General features: G+C 41.6%; 1 protein-coding gene across 2 annotated transcripts in view; it reads right to left on the reverse strand.

Moving 5' to 3' along the window:
• Positions 1–530: 530 nt before the first annotated feature.
• LOC124122995 (multidrug resistance-associated protein 1-like) overlaps positions 531–27,187 on the reverse strand; it is a 29,783-nt gene continuing 3,126 nt past the window's right edge. Inside the window, exons 4-26 of one of the 2 annotated variants that reach the window (XM_046486219.2) lie at positions 25,199–25,555; positions 24,324–24,501; positions 22,531–22,851; positions 21,611–21,748; positions 18,952–19,098; positions 18,514–18,598; positions 17,360–17,426; positions 17,096–17,222; positions 16,646–16,822; positions 14,743–14,904; positions 13,996–14,179; positions 13,159–13,225; positions 12,516–12,666; positions 10,472–10,718; positions 9,172–9,482; positions 7,596–7,795; positions 6,604–6,730; positions 6,309–6,410; positions 5,977–6,123; positions 4,460–4,618; positions 4,081–4,247; positions 2,902–3,096; positions 531–1,529 (exon numbers count right to left, since the gene is read on the reverse strand). In XM_046486219.2, the coding sequence (XP_046342175.2) occupies positions 1,415–1,529; positions 2,902–3,096; positions 4,081–4,247; positions 4,460–4,618; positions 5,977–6,123; positions 6,309–6,410; positions 6,604–6,730; positions 7,596–7,795; positions 9,172–9,482; positions 10,472–10,718; positions 12,516–12,666; positions 13,159–13,225; positions 13,996–14,179; positions 14,743–14,904; positions 16,646–16,822; positions 17,096–17,222; positions 17,360–17,426; positions 18,514–18,598; positions 18,952–19,098; positions 21,611–21,748; positions 22,531–22,851; positions 24,324–24,501; positions 25,199–25,555 (3,931 nt within the window). In that variant the 3' untranslated portion in view covers positions 531–1,414. Of the gene's footprint in view, positions 1,530–1,573; positions 1,704–2,901; positions 3,097–4,080; positions 4,248–4,459; positions 4,619–5,976; positions 6,124–6,308; positions 6,411–6,603; positions 6,731–7,595; positions 7,796–9,171; positions 9,483–10,471; positions 10,719–12,515; positions 12,667–13,158; positions 13,226–13,995; positions 14,180–14,742; positions 14,905–16,645; positions 16,823–17,095; positions 17,223–17,359; positions 17,427–18,513; positions 18,599–18,951; positions 19,099–21,610; positions 21,749–22,530; positions 22,852–24,323; positions 24,502–25,198; positions 25,556–27,187 lie in introns of those variants that run through there. The other variant, XM_046486220.2, reaches the window with a different exon arrangement.

Raw genomic sequence — 27,187 nt, forward strand, 5'->3', positions numbered from 1 at the left:
GTTTTTGTATATTTTGTAAAAATAGTATATCAGTAAAAGTTTTTATTTGATGAGGCGTTAAACTTATTATGGTAGCGAATATCAATTAAGGAAAAATTAAACTTGCAATACCACCAATGTTAATATCATTTAAGAACATTTGGTAAAATTCATTCCTAGAAAAATTCACGATGCCTTGAACAGTCTGGAATCTACCTATCTACAGTCATACAAAGTTCCAGCTTTGTAATCCTTGTGGTTCCTCTGAAGATTTACTTTTTGGCGAATTTTGTTTTTTTTTAAATGATGTTTTTACAAAATGACCAGCAGTAAATTCATATTAATATGAACAAAATATGCTATTATCATTAGAAGGAACATCAGTGTCAAGCAGTTTCAAAATAGAAGATATTAAAAAATAGACCAAAAGGACACAGCCTCTTCACTGTATGGTCAGTGTCGGGACTACCATTAGTCACAGGATCATGTACTTTCAAGATGTCCATCTCACGAGAGAGACCCCTCTTTGAAGGGCTGTAGGTTTCTTACCCCTGCCTTGACAGCGGTGGTGTCTAAATTATGCCTTTCCAATTTTGCACTTCCTTGGCTATATGGTTATTATAACTGGGTGTTTTCTAAATCAGTAAAGTAACTTATCAGTTTTAATGATTTTACTTCATCATTGTTATGGTGATCAACTGTGCCTACTCCTCAATATGCTTTTTTTCATATTAATTTTCAACGATGACAACGGAGCTCTGGTGTTATGAAACTTGACTTGGGGACGGGTACAGATAACATTCAATATTGGAGGTTATCGTGCTATCTAGTGACTTACTGGATCAGTTTAAAGGCGCAGCATCATAGGTGGCTTCGACTGATTTGGTATCTGCATTATTGCTTATGTTATAATAAAATTGGGTACCAGTGGGCTCACTCAAAACATAACATATAATTATAACTGTGTCCATTAAAATGGCGAAAACCATTAGCAGATGCTTGTTATTAAAAAGTATATGCCAACAAAACACGTAGATGGAATTCCAGAATGTATTTATTGGCAATGATGACATGTGCTATATTTGTGTTACTGATTTCGAATGACATAATCATGACATTACAATGCTGGGATAACCATTATTGGACTGTGTGAAAAATGATTGGAATACCAGTATTGTCCAAGAATTCTCGGAAACAAAACGTAAATTTGTATTTGTAGTTTCATGTATGTCTACATCATGAAGGACCATAAAGATTGATAACATAAAGTGATGATTTAATTCTTTCCAAGTATTATTATACAATAACCATACACATTCAGAGCTAATATATAGAATGATGTACGGTCTATCACGTCAAACACTGACAGAGTACCGTACTGTATCTAAAACAATCTCTTCTTTGCAACATACACATTCTGTCAACTCTCTGAACATTACGAGATCAACCCTGCAGCTTTGGCCATGTTGTAGAAGATGCTGTCAGGCTGTTGCAGCAGGGAGGAGGGTGTGTCAAACTCACATACACAACCGTTGTCCAGGACCAGGATCCTGAAAGATGCATGTTAGATTTAATCAACATACAGTGTATAAAGCCCAAAGGTTTTGTACTAGGAGGTCAACCAAGCAGCTTTGGCCATGCTGTAAAAGATGCTGTCAGGCTGTTGCAACAGGGAGGAGGGTGTCTCAAACTCACATACACAACCGTTGTCCAGGACCAGGATCCTGAAAGATTAATTTCAAAGTTACATGTTTCTACCATTTCCTTTTCTTCCATCCAAGACCGTCTCAGTGGTGTCGAGAAGAGAGCGTGTGCCCGGAGAGCGTATGGTTGATGGTTCGATTCCCTGCCCGGTCAAAAGACATCAACAGATTGGACTTGTTTTTAATCTGCCTCGCGCTCGGCATTAAACATCTTCCCGAGGCAAGTGAGTTAACTGACTATAAAAGTCCAGTTTCCACCCTTGCCGAACTAGACTGGTATAATGGAGTTACAATTTGGATGGACTAACGAGTCTGCATAGTCCAATCAATATCGCACAACGAAATCGAAATCCGGTTCGTAAACTGTCATGCAGATTTCGGTCGATTGCAGGATTTGCGAAGCATGTGCACTGCAGACACGTTGTCAACAGATATTTTCAAAATCTTGTCATGTTTTCAATCAAGCTGCTCACGTGATTTGATGCATTTCGCGATGTAAGACCCGCTTGATCACAATATAGATCTTGATTATCGAGCAGATCGTCCTGACTTGGCGCCGCCATTTTGTTTGAAGGAAATGCAAGTGATACGAGAGGTGGAATCTGATTGGTCCATAGGAGAGGCTTAGAAGGGAAATAACTGGTAATAGCCACTGATGACGCTACGATCGAGCCCAGGAATTCCAGGCTAGTTCGGCAAGGGTGGTAACTGGACTTTTAAAGACAATTAACTCTCTTGCCTCGGGAAGATTGGCATTAAAGGGATAAAGGACAATGACTGGCCAGCTCGGTGTCATCATCATGTGTGAATGGGACCTCAATGTTATACTGCAACACGGTATCTCAATGGACATAAAAAACGACATTAGTCCAGACTAGCACAAGAAGCCGTGCCCTCACATGCTTGCACGTCCCTATATGAATGAAATAACCTTCATCGCAATGTTAAACCCCTATCCCCTCATCTTACTTCCAAACTAACAGTCTTATTCCATAATAATACACTTGTGTACTGTGTTAATCATTACCGTGAAATACATCCAATGTGTAATCACTACAACAAGAGCATGGACAAGGAGATTGACTGCTTCATTCGAAGATCTAGTTGTCGCCCTTTTTGACTTTGGTAACTCGAAAATGACACATATCACAACTATTTCATACACTTCATTTACATACTTTCCTTAGCACATTCAGCAATATCTACAATTTCACCTCACCTGTCGTAATCCATGACCGTGTTGAGTCTGTGGGCGATGGTCAGCACCGTGCAGTCCTTGAACTCTGACCTGATGGTCTGCTGGATCAGGTCATCTGTTTCCATATCAACGGCTGCTGTAGCTTCGTCCAGAACAAGGATCTTGGATTTCTTCAAGAGCGTTCTGCTCATACAGAATAGTTGACGTTGCCCGACACTAATAAATAAATTAGTCATGAACAGTCATCAACTGTTTCAAAAGTAGTTTGACTGGGTCAAAACAGAAGAGAACTAGAAAGATGTGTTATATTTCATCAAGGTGCTTTTATTTACCTTCAGGGTGTACAACTGCTTGTATACTTTGTAAATCGTTAAAAAGATAAAGTCATTTCACGAGATGATTGCTGTAGTTGCTAACCATCACCTCAACAGACACCAGAGTAATAAATATTTGTATAATAAATAGATAATCACGAAACCTTTTATAGTGACAATGCGGTGCGAGACGGTTGTCTTGTTGTGGAGTCCAAGAAACTTTACAATTGCCTTTTGAAAACAACCCACAACGCCAAAGTGTGGGAAATAATTCTCCAATTACACACATTCTTGTTGTTTGTTTGTTGTTTTTAACGCCACACTCAGATATATTCCAGCAATATGACGGCAGTCTGTAAATAATTGAGTCTGGACCAGGCAATCCAGTGACTGACATCATGGTAATCGATCCACGCACTGGGAAACGATGTAAGCATAAGTGATCATATAACAAGAGACAACACCCTAGATTATGACGCCATGGCAACGTGTGTGGGAAACTGATTATATACTACTCAAAAGAAGTTAAGGATCACCTGATTCTTTCATATTACTATAGTTAATCTCTCATGTCATGACAGATTAACTTTACCATTATGAAAGAATCGGGTGATCCTTAACTTCTTCTGAGTGGTATATATACATATATGTGTGTGTGTGTGTGTGTGTGTGTGTGTGTGTGTGTGTGTGTGTGTGTGAGATAATGGAATTTCAGGAATAGGAGAGCACAAAGACTGTTACCTAAAAATAACAGAAAGAGCAAACCAAGGATCATATATAATGTTGGCGACCTTGGTCTGCACATTAACGTTCAGTGACAACGACAGGTTGTAACGGAACAATTAGGAAAGCTTAATGCGTCCTACACATAATCATTAGGGCCTACCTGAAGTTGGTTCCTCCCTCTCCACAGTCACTCTGCAATAGGTCAGGCAAGGACTCGACAAACTGGCGGATGTGGGTGTGGTCCAAGGCCGACCAGATGTCCTGGTCCGAGTACAGGTCTTGAGGGTCAAGGTTCAGCCTTAACGGACCCGTAAACAACACAGGGTCCTAAAAGAAGATAGCATGGAGAAATATTAACGAAAATACAATTTGGGTTGCAAATTGATAATTTCCTAACTTGTCATTTGTCTCGATTTGGTATATTCAAATCAGATAGAGAAGTCGATGAGAAATCAATGAGAGCTGTTTCTGAAGAAGATGTTGCTATGCAAGTTACTGATATCAATACCATGCGGATATGCTGATAAGACAGATACTACCTGTGGTATGATAGCAAGTTTCTCCCTGAGATCATGAAGTCCGATGTCAGCAATGTCTACACCGTCTATGACAATAGCGCCCTCTGCTGGCTTCACCAGACGGAAAAGGGAGAGCATCAGGGAGGATTTACCCGCTCCTGTTCTGCCAACAACACCGACCTGGACATATGACAGATAACAATAATGCAACAGTATGTGAATGGAAATAGCATAAGTTCAGCAAATGAGACATTTCACCTACCTTCTCCCCTTCATGTACAGTAAATGAGACATTTCACCTACCCTCTCCCCTCCATGTACAGTAAATGAGACGTTCCATCTACCTTCTCCCCTCCATGTACAGTAAATGAGACATTCCACCCACCTTCTCCCCTCCATGTACAGTAAATGAGACAGTCCATCTACCTTCTCCCCTCCATATAAGTAAATGAGACATTTCACCTACTTTTTCCCCTCCATGTACAGCAAATGAGACGTTCCACCCACCTTCTCCCCTTCATGTACAGTAAATGAGACATTCCATCTACCTTCTCCCCTCCATGTACAGTAAATGAGACGTTCCACCCACCTTCTCCCCTCCATTTACAGTAAATAAGATCTTCCACCCACTTTCCCTGCTCCATGTACAGTAAATGAGACAATCCACCTACCTTTTCCCCTCCATGTACAGTAAATGAGACGTTCCACCCACCTTCTCCCCTCCATGTAAAGTAAATGAGACGTCCCACCCACTTTCTCCCCTCCATGTACAGTAAATGAGACATTCCACCCACTTTCTCCTCTCCATGTACAGTAAATGAGATGTCCCACCCACCTTCTCCCCTCCATGTACAGTAAATAAGACGTCCCATCTACCTTCTCCCCTCCATGTACAGTAAATGAGACATTTCACCTACCTTCTACCTTCCATGTACAGTCAATGAGACATTCCACCCACCTTCTCCCCTCCATTTACAGTAAATGAGACGTCCCAACCACCTTCTCCCCTCCATTTACAGTAAATGAGACGTTCCACCCACCTTCTCCCCTCCATGTACAGTAAATGAGACGTTCCACCCACCTTCTCCCCTCCATGTACAGTAAATGAGATGTCCCACCCACCTTCTCCCCTCCATGTACAGTAAATGAGACGTCCCACCCACCTTCTCCCCTCCATTTACAGTAAATGAGACGTTCCATCCACCTTCTCCCCTCCATGTACAGTAAATGAGACGTCCCACCCACCTTCTCCCCTCCATTTACAGTAAATGAGACGTTCCATCCACCTTCTCCCCTCCATGTACAGTAAATGAGACGTTCCACCCACCTTCTCCCCTCCATGTACAGTAAATGAGACATTCCATCCACCTTCTCCCCTCCATGTACAGTAAATGAGACGTCCCACCCACCTTCTCCCCTCCATGTACAGTAAATGAGACATTAAATTTTCACCTAACTTCTCCCCTCCATATACAGTAAATGAGACGTTCCACCTACCTTCTCCCCTTCATGTACAGTAAATGAGACGTTCCACCCACCTTCTCCCCTCCATGTACGGTAAATGAGATGTTCCTCAGCACCAGGTCCCCGCCCCGACTGTATCGGAGGCTGTAGTTGTGGAACTCCAGCCTGCCTCTTTCCGGCCAGTTCCGTGGAAGCTGAGAAGCATTCTTCCTCCACGAATCCTGTCAAAGGGGCATTAAATTTCTTTGAATTTTTGTGTTAAGGATACTAAGTGGCTCTTCGTAAGCATATTCCTGACAAAATAGCACTTCTTTATTCTTCACTGAGCAACTACAGCTTTGAACTCAGTAATCGCAACTCAAGTAGCTTTTTATACTTTCTGAGGACCATGAGTGTGTGGACATACCTCATTAGGACTGTGAATATACTGTGTGATTCTCTCCATTGATATTAAATTGGTTTCCAGGTCACTCTGCAAGCTCATAAGCCATCTCATGTCCCCTTTCAACTGAAAAACATAGTTTTTAAAACGGGTAAGATTTCAGAACTGGGGGCAGACCATTTAATATTCAGGTTGGTGTAGGTGGTTGGGATTTTTTGTTCTTGATACAAAAACAAATTATTTTCTTGACACTCTTGATCACTTCGGGTGTTCTTATGGTGTTTTATTCTTATACCTTGTCCATGTTGTTTTGTACTACCTGTAATGAGAATGTAGTCCCCAGACCCATCATGGCTGCTGATGTGGCTCCTTTCGTAAAACTCCTCAGTAGACAGGAGGCTCCACATAGTGCATTACCAATGCCGATCATCTGGACCCCAATCCATCTACACAACACATACCATATAGCTTTGGAAAAATGAATAGTTTCCCAACTGTTGAAGTACAGGATCTATGACAGGGGGCAGGTGGATGGATGTGAAGTAAAATGGGGTTTAACGTCGCGTTTAAGATTATTGCACTTATACAGCGACGTGTATGTGCCCATTTAATAGTGCCAGCCCACCGAGATACCATGTCGCAGTTTAACATGATTACCCCACTCACACAAAGTATACTGACTCCGAGCCCACCAGTCCTTGTTTTACTCCTTAAATTCCGGGCGCCAGGCAGGGTAACAACAAGTACCATCTTTAAACGCCTTTTGGTATGACGCGTCCGGGGATCGAACCCCGACCTTCCGCTCTCCGGGTTACGCTCTACCACTTGACCACGGATGCGGTAAAGGTTGGTGGTTGCTAGGCTTATCGCTGCTTTGAACATTATTTCAGTTACATCAGTGAGTGAGTGAGTATGGTTTTACACCGCTTTTAGCAATATTCCAGCAATATCAAGGCGGGGGACACAAGAAATCGGCTTCACATATTGTACCCATGTCGGGAATCGAACCCGGGTCTTCGGCGTGACGATCGAACGCTTTAACCACTAGGCTACCCGACCGCCCCCAGTTACATCATGGCAATATGGCTTGGAAACTCTGATGTGATACAGGTCCTCAACGTTTGTCACTTTAATCAAAGTCACGGAGAAAGGTTAATTCTCAGATTTACCCCCAAACCAATAATTCACTGGACGTACTGGACTTTTTGAAAATTAATGCGTTCAGGTTAACAGAAATATTGTGGCTCCTCCCTCTGAGAGAAAGGAAATGAATGTATTGAAGCACTGACTGAAAACAATAGTCTCACTTACCTGTAAGCGACTCTCCCACAGATTCTCATTTTGTGATAATGGTCAATGGTATCTTGCATCTTGTTAGCAAACCTTTGTTGATCACCAAAAGCACGAATGATCTCTGCCCCCATGACGGACTCAGTGAAGTGGCTCTCCATGGGAGACTTCGCCGTTACCGTTAATCTGCTGAGTCGGATTTTGGCAGTGTTGTAATATTTCTGTAAGTGAATCGGAACTAAGCGTGTCAACAGTCAGTCACTCACTCACTCTATGAATACAACAAGTACATTGTAATGGCCTGGGGCAGGCAACAGTAGGATGAATAATGCCATCCTTATCACGTGGTGTCAACATGTGTATGTCTGTTACAAAAAAGAGAAAAGGTGAAAGGAAAATTTCAAAAACCTACTTTGGTAATAACTAATAAAGTACAGTGATAGCAACAGGTATTCGTGAAACAGGTCAGCATTCAAAGACGTCAATGTCCCTCTTGTAATAGCTGCATCTTACAGCTGGGAGTAGGAATATTTGTGAGGAACGAGTCTCCAGTCGATTGAGGCATCGGGATTCGCAGTTCCGAGCTGTGCATGTATGGTCCCAGAATCCAATGATTGATGGTTCGAATCCCATATTCGCCCTGAATGTGATTCGTTGTATGTTAGCATCATACATATGCTCGTAGGCTTTACCAAAGAGGAAAACATGGGGGCCCATCACTGTGTAATGACATACTCATCACTTCAGTGGTGTCAATATTCGTACGCTGGTGAAAGGACATATAAAAGAACGTCCTTTAGGAACAAATAAAAAATACAGTGCAACAGGTATTCGTGAAACTGGTCGGAGTTCAATGACGTCAAATTGCCTAACCACATCTTACCCCCACGGTTATTGTCGGTCTATGTTACAGAATGGAAGCTACAGTATTCATGTGGTCGGAATGCCAGAGTTGCGTACAGTGTCCATCAGGTGCCCGAAACCAACAACTGTTGGTCGAAATCCCAGATGCACGTCCTCATTGGCTTCACCAGAGTGATATTCACTGCGGGCTCCCCTTCCATATATACCAAACATGCAGTGATTAACTGAAATACTTATCAAAGCGACGTAACACTGAGCCACCCGCCCGATACATGAGTCGTTGCTACGGTCGCTTTGTGCAGATGGCTAGGAAATAATCCCCTCTGCAGTAACTTGAAGATGACGTATTATCATTGGTTGGTTGGATGTGTTTTTTAACGCCGCACTCAGCAATATTCCAGCTATATGACGGCGGTTTGTAAATAATCGAGTCTGGACCAGACAATCCAGTGATTAATATCATGAGCATCGTTCCATACAACTGGTATCGATGACATGCATAAACCAAGTCAGCGAGCCTGACCACCCCATCCCGTTAGATGCCTCTTACGACAAGCATAGTCGCCTTTTACGGCAAGCATGGGTTGCTGCAGACTTATTCTACCCCGGATCTTCACAAGTCACGTATTATCAAAGGATGAAAGCAAGTCATTAAGTAGCTTAGAAGATAGAGTACTACTAATGTTTCAAGGAATTCTGGTTTGAAAAAGACATGACATTGCAGAATACATACATGCAGTGACCTGTAGACGCACACGACAGGAATGAGAACTAACACCGTCTGTGGCGTGCTGTACACCACCACGATCATTGACGTCACAACGTTGACCATGCCGTCAAGCCAGAACTCCAGACACATGGGCATCTCGTCGTCAATGACCTTCATGTCATGTGAGAAACGATTGGTTATTCTGCCAACTGGAGTTGTGTCGAAGAATTCCATTGGTGACTTCAGAATATTCGTCAGCATCTTACTGTGGAGATCTTTGGAGGCACGCACGACGCCACGGGACATCATGTAGGCGTAAAGAAGAATAAAGACGGCTGAAATATGAAGGCGACAATATGGCTTTCAGACACATATGAACAATGTGTGTTGGACTGTTGGATATCCATTTTGGGTGATGTGAAGTGAGTATGTGTGGCGGGGTAGGGGCGGAGGCGTTTTGACATATGAACCTACTTTGGTTGGCAAAGTAGAAATTATTTATGGATAACAATTTCATTATTTACTATAAAGGCGACGTTTCGGTACAGATCCTTATACCGTATTCCCAGAGCTTATGAAGCCCCAATTTCCCGGGAATGCTTTGATCACCTGTAAAGGCCTATATATATGTAGTGACCTGTAATTGCTGACTTACGTAGTTCACTGTAATAGCTATAGCTCCAAGTTTAGGGTAATATATTCTAGTTACCTAGTTCCTTGCACTTTTCTGGAATTATAGCTCTTATAGTTATAGTTATTGACCGTTACATTACCTCTAGTATCACGCAATAACTGCAGCCTCTTGCATTTTGGGTTGTAATATTAGGTTCTATCATGTTCTTTCATGGTGGGGCACGAGTGGCCTAGTCGTATAAGGCGCCGCGATTCGCTGTGCAGAGTAGCATCCCTTGGGCACGCCAGAATGATTGTGGGTTCGACTCCCGGTTTGCCTCGATTATGTTTCTTGGTTTGTCAGCACCATACCCGTGCTCGTGGGTTTCACCGAAGTGGTAAACGTCTGAGACCTGCATCACTTCGGGTTTCCTCCCACATTAAGCTGACACGCCGTGATAAAACTGGAATACTGTTAAAAGCGGCGTTAAAACCCAACTCACTCACTCACTCTTTCATGGTACACATCCGGCGGAGAGGTGGCCTGGTGGTTAAAGCGTTTGCCCATCTGGATGAAGGTCCGGGTTCAGTTCCCCATAAGGGGTACAAAGAGTGAAGCCCATTTCGGGCCCGTTTCGGATGTCCTCGCCTGGCAAATTGCTAAAAGCGGCGTAAAAGCCAACTAACTCACTCACAGTACTCACTCACTTACACAATGCAACTCCGAGAGAGCTGTAGATGCTGAGGTAGATCATGTTTGTCCTCCACACAACGTCTCTATCCAAAACGCTGCGGTTACTGTCGTTGACGTGTTGGAGACGAGGGTCATTTGTCCATCTTACAAGCATCAAGTTGGCTCCCACCCATGAGATGTAGTACATGGCATAAAACACAAGCAGAAACACTAAGTTCCACTCGCCGTAAGCGTAGATGTACTTCCGAAGCATTGACCACTTCTCCTGCAAAGGAACGCGAATACCATATATGTTGGTTAACTTATGAAGAATTGCTCATATTCAAGAGATATAAGATTGATTTGATGCACAAACGAACATACTGTTATGTTGTGTAAACCGATGCTCATGAACGCATCACATGTGACGTCATAGTTCCATGACTCGAGATGCACCATTTGAATATTTAAAATATCAATGCTGGATACATAGTGTTTGCGATGCTGTAAATCAATCCGATAAACTGCGTATCACAATCTGATAAATATCCAAATGAAGAATCTTAGCAGGTACAGTAAACTACGGTTACAACGAACTCAAAGGGACCACTAATTTTAGTTTGTTATAACCGTAGTTCGTTATAAGCATATATACAGCATACATACAACAAATGGCCGGGACTAAAAAATAAGTTCGTTGTATTGGTCAGTTTGTTATAAGCGTGTTCGTTATATCCGTAGTTTACTGTATCTTTGAATAAGCTCCACGCATCGATGTGATTGTCTGTAATGTCTGATAAATGTTTGTCGTTACATCCCCATAAGTTTCAGAGAGGTGTTTCATCAATTTGTAGATGTTTCTGTACATAAACATGGTTTCAAATCATGTGCCAATTTATGACGTGTTTAACCTGGCATGGTATTCATATGCAGTTCCTAAAAGTTACTTCAGTGAGTGAAATGATGTCATTTTTTAAAGAATGATATTATTTTTTGACGAAAAGATTATCACCCATGTTGTGGTTTTTGCATCGTAAATATCCTATATAGGGAACACACAACATGTAACGGGATACCCAATTTCTATTCTTGAAACAGAAACACACGCAGCTAGTAATCAGAAGTTACCATGTTCTAGTGATGCTCATATGGGGTTTTGATGTCAAAGGCAGCTTCTTATGTTGTATAAAGTCATAACATATCGACAAATTCCAGTAACTATGCGACGTAATAATCGCTTCATAGAAGTACACAATAACCTCAGTTGAGCTATTAGTCCACAAAGCATGGGTATGGTATCACGCTGAGGTGAGTGAGTATGGTTTTGAGCCGCTTTCAGCCTCAGTTGAGCTATAAGTCAACAAAGCATGGGGATGGTATCACGCTGAGGTGAGTGAGTATGGTTTTGAGCCGCTTTCAGCCTCAGTTGAGCTATAAGTCAACAAAGCATGGGGATGGTATCACGCTGAGGTGAGTGAGTATGGTTTTGAGGCGCTTTCAGCCTCAGTTGAGCTATAAGTCAACAAAACATGGGGATGGTATCACGCTGAGGTGAGTGAGTATGGTTTTGAGCCGCTTTCAGCCTCAGTTGAGCTATAAGTCAACAAAGCATGAGTATGGTATCACGCTAAGGTGAGTGAGTATGGTTTCTGAGCTTCTTTCAGCAATGTTCCAGAAATTTCACTGCAGGAATCCTCACACTGTGTCCATGTGGGGAATCGAACCTTGACTTGGGTGTAACGAGCTTGAGCCTTAACCATACGGCTACTCCACCGCATCCTTACTTACAACTGGCGTTAACAGATTTCCTTTGCGCTATTACAACATGAAGTGATATCAATTTGTCAACATAAACAGGAAATACTGACCCGGGGAGATTCTGGGAGGGACTATAGATCCAAAGCAACCAATGCTTGTCGTAGGAGGCAACTAAATGGATCGCATGGTCAGACTCCGTGCATTAGTTGATTGTATGTCATCGTATCCCAATTGCGCGGATCGAAGTTTTTAATATCAATCACTGGAATGGCTGGTCCAAACTCGATATTTTACAGTCCGTCGTCGATAAGTGTTCATTACATACCTTGGCATCTGGTTCAGTGATTTCTTCTTCCTTCACATAACGACCATTAGTCTCTGGTTTGTCTTCAGACGAAGTTGACAGATGTCTGGAGCCTTGTCTGGAAATCTTGGAAGTCTGACGTCTGAAGTGTTGGTTTTCAGATAGATCTTCACTTGAAAGGAAACATACACAGAGAGTGAGTGAGTGAGTATGGTTTTACGCTGCTTTTAGCAATATTCCAGCCATATCACGGCGGGGGACACCAGAAATGGGCTTCACACATTGTACCCATGTCGGGAATCGAACCCGGGTCTTTGGCGTGACGAGCGAACGCTTTTACCACTTGGCTACCCGACCGCCCCACATACACGTAGAACATACCGCACTAGAGGTAACGAACGCTGGAGTTGGTGGGCGGTGAGACGTCGATTATGGTAGATGTACATTTGAATCCTCCTGACAATTGACCAGGGACGGTTGTACAAAACAACCTTAGCGCTAAGACTGTCGTAAGTTTATGTTAAGGTACGGGAGTATGATCATCTTAGCACTAAGATCGCTTTGTACAACGGCACCCAGTTGTGTAATACATGTAAAATGTGGCCGAATAAATATTTGCTGCAGACTATGATTCTATATCACACATATAAACAGTTTTACCAACCTGTCCAATCTTTTCAACTTCGACTTTAGGTCTGAATCTAGATTGATGTTACCTTCAGATTCAAAATCTGCGATGAAAATGTAAATCAACGTAAAACGTAAAAAAATAAAGTTATTAAATTAACATAGACTCATGAACTATTCGTGTTCACATGTATACATAAAACATCAATGCCAGAGAGTAACCAGTCTCGATTATCCGACGAAACAGATTCAATTGGGCTTAAGAGAAGAAATAAATAGCGGTGTAAAGTATGCCAGTGGATTAAAATTATATCTCATTCCATTGTCTCATTGTTGCAAATCAGGAAACGTGTGTTACTGTCATCCTAGAAACAGCAAAAGTTCCAACAACATTTAGGTTTAGGTTTTATGCAAGTAACATAGACATGATTTAGTTACCTTTTTTGTTATAATATGCGATATTATCTTACAAAACATAAAATAATAAAATAATACATAAAACTTTATAAATTTGTTTTTAAACAATAATTTGCTGTTAAAAGACTTCACAGCTCCTCAACGAAAACAGTTGTTTAATCTATGGGATTACGTGGTGAAACCTGCCCATCCGCTGATTAAACAAGCAGGGTCGTGGTTCATCAGAATAACATACGGATTTGACATTTCAGTCCTTAAGAACATCACATATACTTGACTCTCACGGCAGGGGCAGGGAGAACTCTTCTGTTTAGCTAACACTTGGTGCAGTCTTTAAAGAGATTCATTGGTGTTCGTTCGTGAATGGGTCCTTTGTGATGACATACCAATACATTCTGCTTGACAAGTATATATACACGTAGAATTTTTTAAATTTTTTTCATTATTCTCTATTCACCTTCCATACATGTTCGGTTGTCCTCATAATCCACCAGGTAGGATCGCAGCACACGTGTGAACACACCGTCACTGTTGAGGAGGTCGCGGAACGACCCCGTCTCTGCAACTGTGCCGTCCCCCACAACCACGATGTTGTCAACGCCAGGTAGGTAACGCAGATTGTGGGTTACCAACACCACGACCTGCAATCATATGTCAAAATGAAAGTAGTGATGCTGGTACTATGTATTCTAATGTGTAAGCCGTGTCAATATCAGGCATTTACAAAGCGCCTGACTTCCAACTTGGATAGGTCCTTGGATACACGATAGTATTTACCCCCGGCAATGGAGCAGTGTGAAAAAACCCATTCTCATCTGCCTGGGTCGTAGGTTAGCAGTAACATTCCGATCTCACCCCACCGGGTACCCATTTACTGCTGAGTGAACAGAGGCATATTTCGAACAAGGTCACTTGCCAAATAGACACCATATGTATCATGTGCTTCAGAGTGGGTTAGGACTGAGGCAAGCTAAACGTTACCCATCCACCACCTATCCGTGCCCAACATTGCTTTACGTCACCAGATTTGTGACCTGTGCGTTGTACACAGTCCTCGTCTCATCACTCTTATTTAAATCCTCTAACAAAATATCATAATGTTAAGGTTCAAGAACTCCACATTATCATAACACAATCACACAATGTGAAGTCATGTAAACACGAATTTTCAAACAACTGGTACAAATATTTTTCATAATCTCACTTTATTCCTAAGTATCCCTTTAATGACTTTTTCAAAGATGTGTTTCCCCACATGACTGTCGACAGCACTGAGTGGATCATCCAGCAGATAGATGTCAGCATCATTGTAGACAGCTCTGGCTAGAGACACTCTCTGCTTCTGTCCTCCACTCAAGTTGATACCCTGAAGACAAGATAGGAAACAAATACAATACAGAAGACAATGTTGTTGACAGATCTGGCTGTAAATACTCTCTGCTTCTGTCTTGATTTGGGGGCGGTCGGGTAGCCTTGTGGTTAAAGCGTTCGCTCGTCACGCCGAAGACCCGAGTTCGATTCCTAAGATGGGTACAATGTGTGAAGCCCATTTCTGGTGTCCGTCGCCGTGATATTGCTGTTATATTGCTAAAAGCGGCGTAAAACCAAACTCACTCACACACTCACTGTCTACTGATAAAGGGCATTTATCATATAATCATCTCTTCGATGAACACATAACCAACTGAAATTTTCTTTCCAATAGAATGTATCAAGTCTGGACACCTTTGCCTCTTTCGTGATAAACAGCACAGTTGTGTTGTAAAACACAACTGTTATACATCTCTAAATATATTAAATCCTGCTTACAGTAAATATGAAATAGTGTCCTACCTCCATTGTCAATATATATATTTTTGTTGTATCTGTTAGACGAGGGGCCGAAGCCCAAGTCTTTTTCATGAATAAATATCTGTTCTGTTCTGTTAATATTCTTATGCTGAAGAGAACAACGAAATTAAGAGCAATTTTGAAGAAGACGATGTACAGATAGATGTATTGAAATCTTTATTAATTGTATGATATCTGCATTACCATACATGTACAAATGGGTCCTATACCTGATGATGTATTTTAAATAGACCTCTTCAGTATACCTTGACTGTATGTAACAAGTGGCATATATCTCTAACTGGAGAATTCAACAATAAATGTTGATAGCCTTTTGCAAGGTAAACATAATACACAAATGAAAAATGATTTTGATATCCATGGAGACAGGAACTATGTCACTCTGTCCAATACTTACGTGGATATAATGATGACTTTAGTTTATAGATTATCACTTTATAAATAGGTCACTTTCATTTGTAACCATGCTACATACGTAGTTGGTTATTAATTCTAAATATACAGTGCCACTATGGAAAATGTATGCCTTATTTAAAACGATGTATACTACTCAAAAGAAGTTAAGGATCACCCGATTCTTTCATAATGGTAAAGTTAATCTGTCATGACATGAGAGATTAACTATAGTAATATGAAAGAATCAAGTGATCCTTAACTTCTTTTGAGTAGTATACCTACCTTTCTTCACCAGATACTTCTGAAAACTCCCACACTATTTATTTTAGTACAGTAAACCGAACATATCAATCATTATGCAATAAAACCCGTCTACGACAGAGAATAACCAGTCTCGATTATCAGAAGAAACCTATTTCATTGGAGTGGATCACTGAAAATCAGTGATGACACCAAGTGTTTGCGAAAAGTGTAGCATGTTTTCTGCAATACTTGTATTTCAAGTGTAAATAGCTCATCTTACTGGTATCATTTATTGACAATATATATTATATTTTCTTAACAAGCAAGGCACAAGCGTATGTTCTGACACGGAGTTACTGTCATAATATCGTGATTTATACAGCAGAATGTTTGATACCTTAAAATGCACATGGGCCAGTTTAATTTGTATTATATTGCAATGTTAATCACATTAGTAAAAAATAAATTAAATGAACACTAGCCCATTGCTTAAAATATGTGCCAATATATGTTACCCTTCCTGGTTGAAGCATTGGAGAAATCCTTATATCATTTTAAAAAGAATGTATATTTGCCTTCACAATCTTTCTCCTCGTGTAAACAACATGACTACTCACTCTTTCCCCGATCTCCGTGAGATCTCCAGCAGATAGCATATCTATATCAGGCTGTAGGGCACATGCCTGGATCACTGTTTTATACAGCTGCCTGTTCATGGGTTTCCCAAACAGGATGTTGTTCTGCAAGGTGTCGTTCTGGATCCAGGCTTGTTGGGGCACATAGGCTACACGACCCTGCACGGTGGATAAACGTTATTCTATCATTTTATCTTGTCATGAAAAGAATGGAAACCCAAGATGTGTACATATATTTGGTAAATTATTTTACAGAAATGTCACAGTGGGTTATAAGAGACCGTACTGAAGATGTTTGATTTTGTTAACCCTTTTTTTAGCATAGCGCTTATAGCTTTAGCAAATGAACATACCTGAGCATTGAGAAGATACTACGTGTTCTACGTATTTTGATGAAAATACTTTGTTTGAGCGTTTATTTCTTTAGCATACCTGGACACTGAGATGACCTTTAACCTTCTGGATCTCCCCCAGCACTGCTGCTACCAGTGAAGATTTGCCCGCCCCCACATGCCCGACCACAGCCACCAGACTCCCCTCGGGGATGCTCAGGTTCACACTGGCAAGAAATTCATATATCTGTGTTCATATTGGTCAAACGTGTTTGTGTACGTATTTACAGATATCTTTCAAAGATAGAATAAAATGTCAAGAAAGGTTGTTTGTTGAAATTTTTTTTTTTTATAAATAACATACTTGCTTAACGTTTGTGCTGTATTTGAATCCCAGGTGAAATGGCCGTTTGTAATCTCGATTGCGGCATCTGTAATGATAGCAAGAATATTAATGAGCAATGTCCAAATGGTTGACAAATGAAAAAAATGATAAAACTTAAGCCTCCATACATGTTCAAACAAATGACAAATTATTTACCCAGTGAAAGGATCACTGCGAATTTTAATTGTATGCTTGCGAAATATCTAACCTCTAATAATATTACCCACTGTGTTTGTATTCTTAGCAAATAAGAATATACATTCTATACAAAGTAAAACAAGAAAAATGGAAGTCTTTCTTTCTGGTATAAAGGAGACAATACGAAACATGTGTAACAGATTGTAAGTTCGAATCCCACCATACCCTGTACGATACTTTGGGTAAACTACTATCACCTGCTTTATTTCAAGGCTCTTCATTGGTACAAGGTGTGATACCCATTTCTGGTGTCCTCCGCCCTGACATTGCTGGAATATTGATAAAACCGCACCCACCCACTTGAGTGAGTTAGGATCAACGCCACATAGAGAGAATTTCAGTTATACCACGACCTGACCGCTTCATGTGGGACAACCGCCTCCGTGGTCTAGTGGTAGAGCGTCCGCCCGGTGAGGGGAAGGTCCGGGGTTCGATCCCCGACCGCGTCAAACCAAAAGACGTGAAAAGATGATACTTGGTGTTACCCTGTCTGGCGCTCGGCATTAAGGGGTTATAAACAAGGACTGGTCGGCTCGGAGTCAGTATACTGTGTCTGAGTGGGGTTTTCATGTTAAACTGCGGCATGGTATCTCAGTGAGCTAGCACTATAAATCGGCATCAGTCCGGACTAATACAAGCAGCCACACAAACACACACACGTACATGCACGTCGCTATATAAGTGCAATAATCTTGGACGCGACGTTAAACCCCATTTCACCTCACCTCACCTCATGTGGGAGATAAGCCCAAAGTGATGCTGGTACAGAGGTGTGACATGACCAAGCGTATGGTTCTAACAGACCATGAATTATAATCAGTGCGAATCTTGGATTCGAACCCAAGATTATCTGATTCTTGCTCGACTCTGCGATGAAACTGCAACTCTGCTTGAGAGATGTACTCCCTAGACAAATAGTACACCAGGGTTTTTACCGCTTGATTCTGTATCGCCACCTCTGACAGACTTGAAGTCACTCTCACACAAGAAGGTTTCTATTCTTTTGATTGAAAGATTAATCTGAAATGAAGATATATAGAAACACACGTAAGTAACAATATTCATATTTGTTTCGTCAGATTATTAAAAGTGGTATTAATCACGAAATGTAACGTCATTACATCCACGAAATTCTCTTCACATAAATAATAAAACACAAACCGACAGTTCTAAATTCTACTCAATTAGAGTAAGAAATTGAATAAATATCCAGTGTAACTCACCGTCCATTAAATTAAATATAAAACGTCTAAAAATTAAAATAATTAGTCTCGAAAATGTACCATTGGGCTTAAATAGTGGTAGCACCCCCGTAGCCCCCCAAAAAGTATACATCCCGTGGAAGAGAAAGAAGGATAAGGGATTTCACTTACACTGTGAATATCGTTCATTATATCCGGGGCCTGGTTAATAGCAAGCCGAAGAAGATTGAGTGCAGATATGACGGAAAACGCGGTCCTGGCTGTAAATATTGGGTCATCGTCAAGGAGGAAATACCCCGTGAATATCACCATTGAAATCTGAAATAATTTGTGAAAAGCACGTGAGGCATATGATTGGCAGTTAGAAATAAGAAGACATGATGTCAACTTTATTATTTGGCACCTAAAAGCAATGTCCCATCGAGTATGTGAAGAGTGAGTTACACCGCCTTTAACAGTGTGTTCCAGGTTCACCACACCAAGCCCAAGCGTTGGTTAAAGGTTGTTCAAAGTAAAGTCAAATGTGACCCAAGCTGTACACTCTATCACATGCTAGAATGACAAGGGTGAGGTGAGGTGAGGTGAAATGGGGTTTAATGTCGCGTCCAAGATTATTGCACTTATATAGCGACGTGCATGTACGTGTGGGTGTGTGGCTGCTTGTACTAGTCCGGACTGATGCCGATTTATAGTGCTAGGTCACTGAGATACCATGCCGCAGTTTAACATGAATACCCCACTCAGACACAGTATACTGACTCCGAGCCGACCAGTCCTTGTTTTAGCCCCTCAATGCCGAGCGCCAGACAGGGCAGCAACAAATTCCATCTTTTAACGTCTTTTTGTATGACGCGGCCGGGGATCGAACCCCGGACCTTCCGCTCTCCGGGCGGACGCTCTACCACTAGACCACGGAGGCGGTCCAGAATGACAAGGGCCATTGGGATAATAACCAATGAGTTCCACAGCTGAGGCAGGTGGTTTTGAATTACATACAGAATTTGCATGGATACGCTCAATTCGCTGACGAAATACAAATGGAACTGAATATATTTATCCTTATATACATAAACATCTTGAAGGACTAACAGATAAATGTACAAAATATTGGGATTATGGGAATCTGAAATACACTGTAAAAATGGTTTTGAACCACTTATATTTGAGTGAGTGAGAGAGTGAGTATGGTTTTACGCCGCTTTTAGCAATAGTCCAGCAATATCACGGCGGGGGACACCAGAAATGGGCTTCACACATTGTACCCATGTCGGGAATCGAACCCGGGTCTTTGGCGTGACGAGCGAACGCTTTAACCACTTGGCTACCCGACCGCCCCACTTATGTTTGAAGGAACACATCACGTCTGTATCAGGATGAAGGAATGTAATGACTATTTGAGAAGATCTTCCATACACTCACGGACCTTCACTTTATGGACTGACTATTTGATATTCGGGTTGGGGGCGTGTTGTTTTGAGACCAGATATTGTTCTTCAGCTACAGCTGCAGAGCTCCAGATAAGCTTTTGGTGTTGTTGGTATTTTACCCATGCATTTTCAAATCACTGCGTAAAAGCTATTCCATCTGGGTATTCAAATTTCTGTTACCCACTAGTTTTTACACATGTGGGTATTTAAGTTAAATATTTAAAAACACTATTCATCTAGTCCCTGCAAACTGGTGTTGTGTGGATTCGAGAGCTCTATAGGACACAAAAATACCACGATACTTCCACAAGAAAGTGTGATGGCAAATGATCATGGTGTAACTGTGGAGTTTGGCAAGGTTGACGGAATGCCCGTCTATAATTTCAAAATAAGTTGCTGATTTGCCAATCGAATACGCAGGGTTACTTCACAATATTTTGAATATACGCACAAATTTTATTTTTGTAGCGTATCTGTAAAGTTCGTGGCGTATTTGATACGCTTGGATATTATTTTACTGCGTATTTCTGCATTTCTGATGCGTATTTTACGCAGATACGCAGCTTATCTGGAGCTCTGAGCTGCATAACCAGATATTTTTCTAATTAACAGTATAAGCCAAAATATACACCTTCACTTTATCCCGGTTCCTGAAAACCAATAGCTTTATACATGTATGTTTTTCAGCATAGCAAAATTCACATTACATTTTGGGTTCTATGTCGTCGTAATTACAGCTGCGTGTTTCAATATGTTGGTGCGATGTTTAGTTTGATTATTTCGGCATGGAGGTGCACGGAGAAATGAAGATACGGACGGAAATGGCCCTTGCTGGCTCATCGAGGTTGCAAAATGATTGTAAGAAAAACCCTGGAGACAGAAGTCCCAGAAATATCCCGATAGTAAATGTGTTTGCTTGTTGATATGATGACATGTCAGTTGTTAAGTCAGAGGCGAGTCTCACATGGACAACCGCCTCCAGGGCAATTGGACCTTGTCACCTTGCCAGAGCCGTATATCGTGAGTGAGCCGTAACTGACAGCAACTATGGGAGAACGACACATATTTGCCGGAAAGGTTTCTGTCACCTAAGTTGAACACTAACAAAGAATACTTGCAGTGTAAAACACCGATCTATCAGGGGGACAGCTTAAACGAATCATTAACTAAAAAAGAAAGGTTTTCTAAAAAATATGTGCACCTAACATTTAGAACCTTCTGCATTTTCAGGGGCATCAAACGTAGGGCGTGGGGCTTTTGGTTTTAGGTAATCAGCTTTAAAATGTTATTTTGCAAATTGTGCTCTCTTTTGAGTTTATGTGAATCGGTGAATTGTTGTGAATCGGTGCACAGTTGACAGATATTTCTGTGGCACTCCTGTTTAGTTTGTATCCTCCACACACCAGATAGGGCGCTGTGTTCCAGCTGAAGATATGCAGAGCCCTGTAATACGTCATGCGTGTCAGGACGTCCATCTCCCTCTCCCGACAGGCCGACAACTTGGCCCCGAAACATGGCTCCCATGCATTAAGTTTCAGCACCTGCAGGTTAAGAGTGAGTGAGTGAGTATGGTTTTACGCCGCTTTTAGCAATATTCCAGCAACATCACGGCGGGGGACACCAGAAATGGGCTTCACACATTGTACCCATGTCGGGAATCGAACCCGGGTCTTTGGCATGACGAGCGAACGCTTTAACCACTAGGCTACCCGGCCGCCCCTGCAGGGTTTCATTTAGAGTGTGAAATTACCTTGTCATATTGCTCAATATCATATTCTTTCCGTAATAATATCAAATGACCAACTGCATACTATTCTTAGGTTGTCATCATCGTCACGCTACCATCACGCTATATAGGTTACTCTAAAGTCTTCCAAAAAGTAACTTCAGCTTTCGTTGCGAAAACATCCGCTACAGGTTCGAATCTTAGTGTAGAAGTTGTATATCATGCAAGATGGTTCGCTTTAAGCCTAATTTGGAAATGATGATAGGAACACAAGCGTGGTCTCTATATTTCCATATTAAATATGTAATTAACGTTAACTACATGTATATAAACATAAATTAACGTTAACATATTTCAAAGAACAAAATTTGAAATATTTCTATATTAATAAGCATATACCTTCAAATTCCAACAGTTAAAGTTTAACTAAAACAATGAATAGTTTTTGCGAAACACTATACCATAAACAAAGAAAGCGCTGTAAAAGTCACCTTGAAATGTTCCTCAAATAAATTTGTGAACAAATATGTTCCTATATGCCTTAACACAATGTTGACAACTTTACAAACAGGTAAATACACTCAGATCCAACATTACCTTCATCCCTGTCAAGACCTCGTTGAGAAGTTTCATCTTCTCATCTTTGTGTTTAGCGTTCTTTGCAAAAAGGTCGGTGATTTTGTCTGATATATGCATGTTGATGGGCACAAGGATGAGGACGACGAGGAACCCGAGCCCTGCCGCAGGACCCAGGAGGTAAAACAGTTGCAGGAAGATGACAACGATGTCGATAGGTGTGAACAATATGAAGATCATGTTTGAGAATTTGGCAGCAATAGTCGAAACATCACCGGACACCAAGTTTGTCATGTGTCCCATAGAGTAGAGTTTTCTGGCACTTGTGTGGAGGTTTATTGCCTGTGAAAGGACAACAGAATAGTTCGAGGTGGGAGTCAGTTAAGTCATAACGCTGCCTTGTACAGTACAGTAAACTACGGTTATAACGAACTCAAAGGGACTACTATTTTCAGTTCGTTACAACTACAGCAAATAGTCGGGACTAAAAAGTTAGTTCGTTATATCCGTCAGTTCGTTATAAGCGTGTTCGTTATAACCGTAGTTTACTGTATTTCAGTTACATACGTTTGTTTAATGCCACTTAGCAATATTCAAGCTGAATATATATACTAGTAATCGAATCTGGACCAGACAATCCAGTGACTGATGAGCAAAGAACCCCGTGGTAGGGGTACAATTACACACCATCAACCAAGTCGCCGAGCTTGGCCAACCGATATCCATTAAGTTGCCTCTTACGACTGGCATAGACTGTAGCATCTTCCCGAGGCAAGGGAGTTAACTGACTAAAAAAGACCAGTTTCCACCCTTGCCGAACTAGGCTTGAATTTCCAGGCTCGATCGTCGCGCCACCCGTGGCTATTACGAGTTATACCCTTCTATGTCCCTCCCATTGACAAGATTCAACTTCTCATATCACTTGCATTTGCTTCAAACAAAATGGCGGCGCCAAGTCAAGACGATCTGATTCTTAATCAAGATCTTTATTGTAATAAAACTGGTCTTACCTCGCGAAGTGCACTAAATCACTTGAGCCTCTTCATTAAAATCACGAAAAGTTTTGCAAAATATCTGTCGACGTCAAGTTGGCGTAACACCTGCTTTGCAAATCATGCAGTCGACCGAAATCTGCATGTTAAAATACATGTTAAATCTAGTGTTTTGATTGGACTATGCATCGACTCGCTAGTCCAGCCAAATAACGCAAGGGTGGAATCTGGACTTTTATAGTCATTTAACGCCCTTGCCTCGGGAAGATGAAGCCGCTGGGAATTAATCATGCAAATGCTGGCCATGAAAGCCAAGAGAACGGATATGATGCTGACATATCATTTATCAGTGTCGGGGCTTATCAACGACAGGGGATTTCGGTATCAGCAACGTACAGTATGATCATCAGGAATGTTTCTCAACTTAAATATTTTGGTTTTGGTTTGGTTTGTTGTTTTACGCCGCACTCAGCAATATTCCAGCTATATGACGGCGGTCTGTAAATGATCGAGTCTGGACCAGACAATCCAGTAATTTACATCATGAACATCAATCCACGCAATTGGGATCGATGACATGCATCAACCAAGTCAGCGAGCCTGACCACCCGATCCCGTTAGTCGCCTTTTACGACAAGCATAGTCGCCTTTTACGGCAAGCATGGGTTGCTGAAGACCTATTCTACCCCGGATCTTCACGGGGCCTCAACTTAAATAACGTCCGCATCATTTTAATACCCGGTAAAGAACACCATAGTTAAAACCGTTAGTGCTTTCTTTTCATAATTTTGTATGAAAACGAGAGGCAAGAATGTAACGTACCTTTCTGAAAATTGCATTTTTTAAAGCTGATTCTATATGCATGTTGTTCCTCTGTCTCAAATAGGACGACTGTTCATCAATAATACTCCCTATCATCATGACTGTAACCATGGTGACGGACAAGGCAACGCCCTCCCAGACGCTAGTGTGCGTGTCAGCTGTGACGTCTATCAGGAGTCTGGATATAATGGATAGGGAAATATGTTATTTCTCAAAACAGAAGAACCCATATGACAAAAACACATAACAGACTCAAAGCATAAACCGTCATTGGATACACAAATAACACGAAGTGTTTGCGTGGCATTAAAGGACATTCAAACCTGTCCTAACCTTTGGGTAAAACAAGGACTGGTCGGCTCGGAATCAGTATACTGTGTCTTAGTTGGGTATTCACGTTAAACTGCGGCATGGTATCTCATTGGGCTAGGACTATAAAATCGACATCAGTCCGGACTAGAGCAATCAGCCACCCACACACACAGACGCCCACACACGTTGCTATATAAGTGCAATAATCTTGAACGCGACGTTAAACTCCACGTAAACTCACGTCTGAGAAATTAAACGTTCGAATCAAATTTCCATGCATCCATTCCTTACCACGCAATGCTATTTCAAATTGATAGAATGTCAGTATCAGTCAAACGCAATATACTAGTATAATGCATGTGATACTCCGAATGCCATGCCTTATGCAGCAGTGTTCTAGGGATAAGCTTCTGATCAGGAAGACTACCCATGCACAGTGAATAGTCAAGATTTCCTGTCTTCAAATTTCATGCATTTAACATCAATTGCACCACACTACCTTTAGTTAGACACCACTGCAATAAATGTAGGTGTTTGAGTCATATGATTGAGACATTTCCTACCCAAGTAAGAAAGGACTTGATATCCACAAGGAAACAAACTTCACCAGTTTCAACCCAACTGACAGGAGAAGTTCTTGCGAGAATGACTTCAAGATGGCAGCAAGAAGAGAAGGCCTTCTGGCACCACCATGACCTTCTTCTCCATGTCCTTCTTCTCCATGTCCTTCTTCTCCATGGCTCTGCGATGGCTTTGTGTTGAGAGGAGGCGGCTGAGATTGACTTGAATTAATGGTATATGTACCCTTGTTGGCATCGCTTTCACTTTGCGGTATCCCTGTGATATTTCTTTGTCGAACACTTGCACCCGACGGAGTGCGAGTAGATTTGGTCGACTTGACATCGTGATTGGAGTCACTTCTGAAGCACATTTGTGAACATATTATTTAACACTTGAACAGGGGGACACGGGTGGCCCAGTCGTCTAAGGCGCCGCGATTCGCTGTGCAGAGTTGCGTCCCTTGGGCACGCAAGAAACCTATGATTGTGGGTTCGAATCCCGGTTCGCCCCGATTATGTTTCTAGGTTTGTCAGCACCATACCCGTGCTCGTGGGTTTCACCGAAGTGGTAAACGGTCCGAGACCTGCATCACTTTCGGGCTTTCCTCCCACATTAAGCTGATACGCCGTGATATAACTGGAATACTGTTAAAAGCGGCGTTAAACCCAACTCACTCACTCACTTGAACAATCGCTGCCTTAAAGGGCAAATAAGGTCACTTAGCAACTTTAATAGTTTGAAGATTTTAATAGTTTAGGGCATATTTATTCACAAATGCTTGACCCAAAAAAGATTTAAAAAAGCAAAAAAGCGTATAACAGACGATAAAAAAAGACAAGCAAAATCGTTCCGAAACGAAAATCCGCCACTCAGGGGATTCCCCTTACTGGGGTTAAAACGGGTACCCGGTGTTTGACGCATTGCGCAATTTCAACGATCATGACGATCGGGCCAACGCCCAGTCTGCTGCTTCTGCCTCGGATGTTTTTAATACATTAAATCTTTTTTCTGTCTGTTCATCCAATTGATTACCATGCAACATATGCCAACTTTATGACAACGCTGAAGATGCCATCGGGGGATAAATCCGTGACAGTCATTTATTGTGTGGAATAAGGCTGTGGGCAGCTGATGTTTATCACCCAAACAGGATGATCGTTATAAAATGCCAGTTATCGATTGTTAATTGTTATAATAATTATTCAAAATGTCAAAATCGAGGGTCGTTTCACACATTCAACAATGAATGCAAGAAACAGGTTTGTTTTGGAAGCTGTTTACGGAGCGTGTGATTTCAGCACTTTCACTGGGACATTTAAATACTTCCTACTTATATTATGAATTTATCATTCTCGGAAACTGACTTAATGTATCTTGGAAAGTTGACATAACAAAATAGCAATCATGTTTTTTCTCACTTTACTTGCCCTTCAATAAGTAAGTGTCTTACAGAGTGGTTGAATGAGTGAGTGAGTTGGGTTTAACGCGCTTTTAACAGTATTCCAGTTATATCGCGGCGTATCAGCTTAATGTGGGAGGAAAGCCCGAAGTGATGCAGGTCTAAGACGTTAACCACTTCGGTGAAACCCACAAGCACGGGTATGGTGCTGACAAACCTAGAAACATAATCGGAGCGAACCGGAATTCGAACCCACAATCATAGGTTTCTGGCGTGCCCAAGGGTCGCAACACCGCACAGCGAATCGCGGCGCCTTAGACGACTGGGCCACCCGTGCCCCCACTGGTTGAATGAAAGTACAAACAAAATGGTTGCATAACAAACCACCAGATAAAACGATGTATGAAATAAAGATCCTTTAGTGATTCTTAAAAAGACCTTCCACTGATACAGAGAAGGAAGCATCACCAGGCTGCGGACGGTGATCGTTTCGTTTGTTTCATTGGTCGTTTAACGCCACATAGACTCGCTCAAATACGTCAGAATCAGATTTTAAAATGATACTTAGACCCAGTCAATAATCATGATCTCA

Source organism: Haliotis rufescens, unplaced genomic scaffold, assembly GCF_023055435.1.
Source record: "Haliotis rufescens isolate VD_foot unplaced genomic scaffold, xgHalRufe1.0.p SCAF_5, whole genome shotgun sequence".
Lineage (NCBI taxonomy): Eukaryota > Metazoa > Mollusca > Gastropoda > Lepetellida > Haliotidae > Haliotis > Haliotis rufescens.